The sequence below is a fragment of the Microtus ochrogaster genome, chromosome 18 (assembly GCF_000317375.1).
Source record: "Microtus ochrogaster isolate Prairie Vole_2 chromosome 18, MicOch1.0, whole genome shotgun sequence".
Lineage (NCBI taxonomy): Eukaryota > Metazoa > Chordata > Mammalia > Rodentia > Cricetidae > Microtus > Microtus ochrogaster.
Genome location: NC_022020.1, coordinates 42,890,477 through 42,891,762, shown reverse-complemented (window position 1 = coordinate 42,891,762; position 1,286 = coordinate 42,890,477). Strand labels below are relative to the sequence as shown.

The 1,286-nt window shown below is 43.8% G+C and overlaps 1 protein-coding gene across 1 annotated transcript in view; it reads left to right on the top strand.

Annotated features, from left to right (window-relative positions):
• The window catches only part of Aldh7a1 (aldehyde dehydrogenase 7 family member A1), a 36,125-nt gene that overhangs the window by 8,168 nt on the left and 26,671 nt on the right, over positions 1-1,286 (top strand). The window contains exon 6 of the mRNA XM_005356120.3: positions 585-717. Coding sequence (XP_005356177.1) covers positions 585-717 — 133 coding nt within the window. The remainder of the gene's footprint in view (positions 1-584; positions 718-1,286) is intronic.

Sequence of the window (1,286 nt, the reverse complement as noted above, 5' to 3'; positions counted from 1 at the left end):
AGTGTATGCTATGCTGGGGATCCAGCCCAGGGCTTTGCACATGCTAGGCAAGCAGTCTACCAAATGAGCCACGTATTCTGCCAAAATATAACATTTCTATTTGTGCTTTTAATTTCCTTGCAGTGAATATAACGTTTTTGTAATCTAGCATGAGCCTATAACACGACCTTCCTTGTTCACGTTGGAGAGGTCAGACAACATAAAGAACATGGATCCAGATCTGAGAATCACGTGTTCTGTGCTCTGCTTATATCTTACCCTTTGTGTTCACATCTCCTGGGGGAACTTCCCACTGCCTCACTGACTTGTCCCTAACTTCCAAATGGGACCCATAATGCCCTTACCTCTGTGGCTCCTGAGGTATGAGGTATAATGAACATTATTAAATTCGCTGACGTGGTATAGTAATAAACAGTTCTGTTTTTTATTGAGTGATATATTCATACCCTTTGGCTGTGTGAGGTGATCCAAGGAAGCAGCAGGAATCTTCTGGTCTGGTACATGGACGTCTGACCTGCAGAGGAATGGTTTAGGATTTTATTCTATGAACATTTATGTTCACTATGAATATTTACACATCTCAGGACCTGGCCATGCTCTCATCGAGCAGTGGAACCCGTTAGGCCTGGTGGGGATCATCACTGCCTTCAATTTCCCCGTGGCCGTGTTTGGCTGGAACAACGCCATCGCGCTGATCACAGGAAACGTCTGTGTTTGGTAAGCTGGGCTCGTTCTCCTGTCTCATGGAAAGAAGGGGATGAATTTATAGCAGTAGTGATCGCTCTGCTCTGCTCAAAAGGTTTTAGATGTGTTAAAAGTGTTTCCCAAACGTTCTCAACTAATAAATGAAGTCACACGTGCTGATTGTCTTCATATTCAATTTGTATTTTACCATCAGTGACGTGTTTGGATATAGTAGTGTCCTCTTCCCTCCCTGCTGTTCGCCCTCTCAGCGCAGGATTCGTACCTGATACGTTCTGATACGAAATACACCTGGAGTTAGGCTCCATATGTTAATGGCTCAGCTTCCAGTTCAGATGATTTACTTATTTATTTATTTATTTATTCATTTATTTATTTATTGGAGGAAGACTTTGCATTCTTTCCTCTGTCTTCTAAGTGCTGGGATTACAGGCATAGGCTACCTCGTCCAGGATTTTTCTAAATTGATTTTTTTTTGAGATAAGATCTCACTATGGCCGGGTGGTGGTGGCGCACGCCTTTAATCCCAGCACTCGGGAGGCAGAGGCAGGCAGATCTCTGTGAGTTCGAGACCAGCCTGGTCT